Source organism: Seriola lalandi, unplaced genomic scaffold (genome assembly GCF_002814215.2).
Source record: "Seriola lalandi dorsalis isolate HSWRI2012SDOR001 ecotype SW California unplaced genomic scaffold, Sedor1 jcf7180001955822, whole genome shotgun sequence".
Classification (NCBI taxonomy): Eukaryota; Metazoa; Chordata; class Actinopteri; order Carangiformes; family Carangidae; genus Seriola; species Seriola lalandi.
Window position 1 is genome coordinate 1 of NW_019426491.1, and position 1,721 is coordinate 1,721.

At 57.1% G+C, this 1,721-nt stretch overlaps 1 protein-coding gene across 1 annotated transcript; it reads right to left on the minus strand.

Moving 5' to 3' along the window:
* Positions 1-5: 5 nt before the first annotated feature.
* LOC111651184 (GRIP and coiled-coil domain-containing protein 1-like) lies at positions 6-1,616 on the minus strand (the record flags this gene model as incomplete). Its single annotated transcript, XM_023401470.2, has 2 exons — positions 916-1,616; positions 6-590 (listed from the first exon to the last, which is right to left on the minus strand). Coding segments are annotated over exons 1-2 (1,206 nt in total), but the record flags the coding sequence as incomplete, so codon positions are not given.
* Positions 1,617-1,721: the final 105 nt, after the last annotated feature.

Here is a 1,721-nt window from a genome sequence, read left to right on the forward strand (position 1 = left end):
CGGCAGCGGTGGACCTCGGCCTCATCGCTCTGGATCCGCAGGTTGATGTACTTCTCCTTCAGCTCGGACAGCTGGTCCCGGACCTCCTCCAGCTCTTTGGCCTGGCAGCCATCTTTGGCGTTCTTGTTCTTCAGCACCACCTGCGCTCGCAGCTTGTAACGCTCAAACTCATCCTTCAGCTGCCGCAGCTCCTGCTGGTAGACCAGCGCCGAGGCTCTGTCCCCACCCGGCTCTGCCTCAGTCTCTGCGAGGTCCTGGATGTTCTGGTCTGGATTCCTCTGAGCCGCCAGCAACAGCAGCTTCTTCACCCTCTGCAGCTTCTCCTTCAGCGCACCCACGTCCAGCTGCGACTCGTCTATGCTTAGGTCAGAGGTCGACCTGCTGGAGGCGGCAATGGCCAGCGTTTTGTTCTCTGTGTCCAGCTGCAGGATCCGGTCCCGGAGTCTCTGAGCGGTCTGCTGGTCTCGCTGCCTCGCCTTCTCACAGGAACCCAGCAGCTCCGACAGCTCAGAGACTCGCTGCTCCAGACCTGCGACCCGGATCTCTGCGGCCTGAGCACGCTCACGAGCGCGCTCCTCTGCCTCGCAGGCCTGAAACACAGAGAGGGTTCAGACTGAGACCAGAACCTGCTGAGACTAAAACCTGAAGAAGTTCACTGAACCTTTCAAACAGTCACACTGACACCTGCTGGACAATGTGAGGTACTGCACCTGAACCTGAGCCTGTTGGATTATAGTCTGGAATCTTCAGTCAGATTGAGTTCAGAGTTCAGTTTGGTTCAAGTTGTTTTACCTCCCTGGTCTGATTGTGGATCCACTTTAGTTAGTGTGGGCCTTGTTTTAGTTAGCTCTGGTCAAGCCCTACCTTCCTGGTCTAGTTGTGATCTGGTTTTAGTTAGCTCTGGTCTAGCCTTACCTTCCTGGTCTCGCTGTGGATCTGCTTCTGGAAGTGGTTTTTCAGCTCCCTCAGCTCCCGCTGCAGCTCATCCACTCTGGGATCTGGTTTCTTCTGGTCTTCCTCTGCGGCCTGCAGCCTCCTCTTCAGCTCATCTCTCTCCTCCCTTACCTGGTTAAGGTGAGCCTCAGACTCCACCCCACGGTCTACAGCCTGTGATGTCATCAGGAGGGTGGTGTTGGCGTCCTGTAGGCGGAGCTCGGCGTCCTGCCGCAGGTCTCGTTCCTGCTGCAGGATCCTCTGCAGCTCCCTCAGCTGCTGGACGTGATCTCCCTGCTCCTGCTCCCTCTCGTGCTGCTGCGTGATGATGCGAGCGCGACTCTCGGCCAGCTGCTGCTGCAGAGCGTGCAGCTCCGCCTCCTGCTGTGTCGTCATGGTGACCAGGCGTTCCCGCAGCTCCTCCACCTCCTGCTTCAACTGACGCTTGTCAGCCTGGAAACTCGCCTCCATACGAGACTTCTCCTGTGTCACCGTGGCCAGGGCGCCGGTGAGCGTGGTCAGTTGGCTCTTCAGCTGGGCGATGCGACGCTCTGCCTCCACGTTTGTAAGGGCCGTGGCCTGTTGCTGAGGCTCCGCCCCCATACCACTTCTTTCTGCGGCACCGGCCTCAAGCTCCGCCCTCTCCACCCTCAGGGTCTGCAGGAAGAAACAAGAGTTTGAACTCGTCACGTTGCATCATCCACTGAACCAAACACACCTGTCCAGGTAACTCTGGTTTACCTGGACTATATATATGAGTGTATATATATATATATATATATATATAT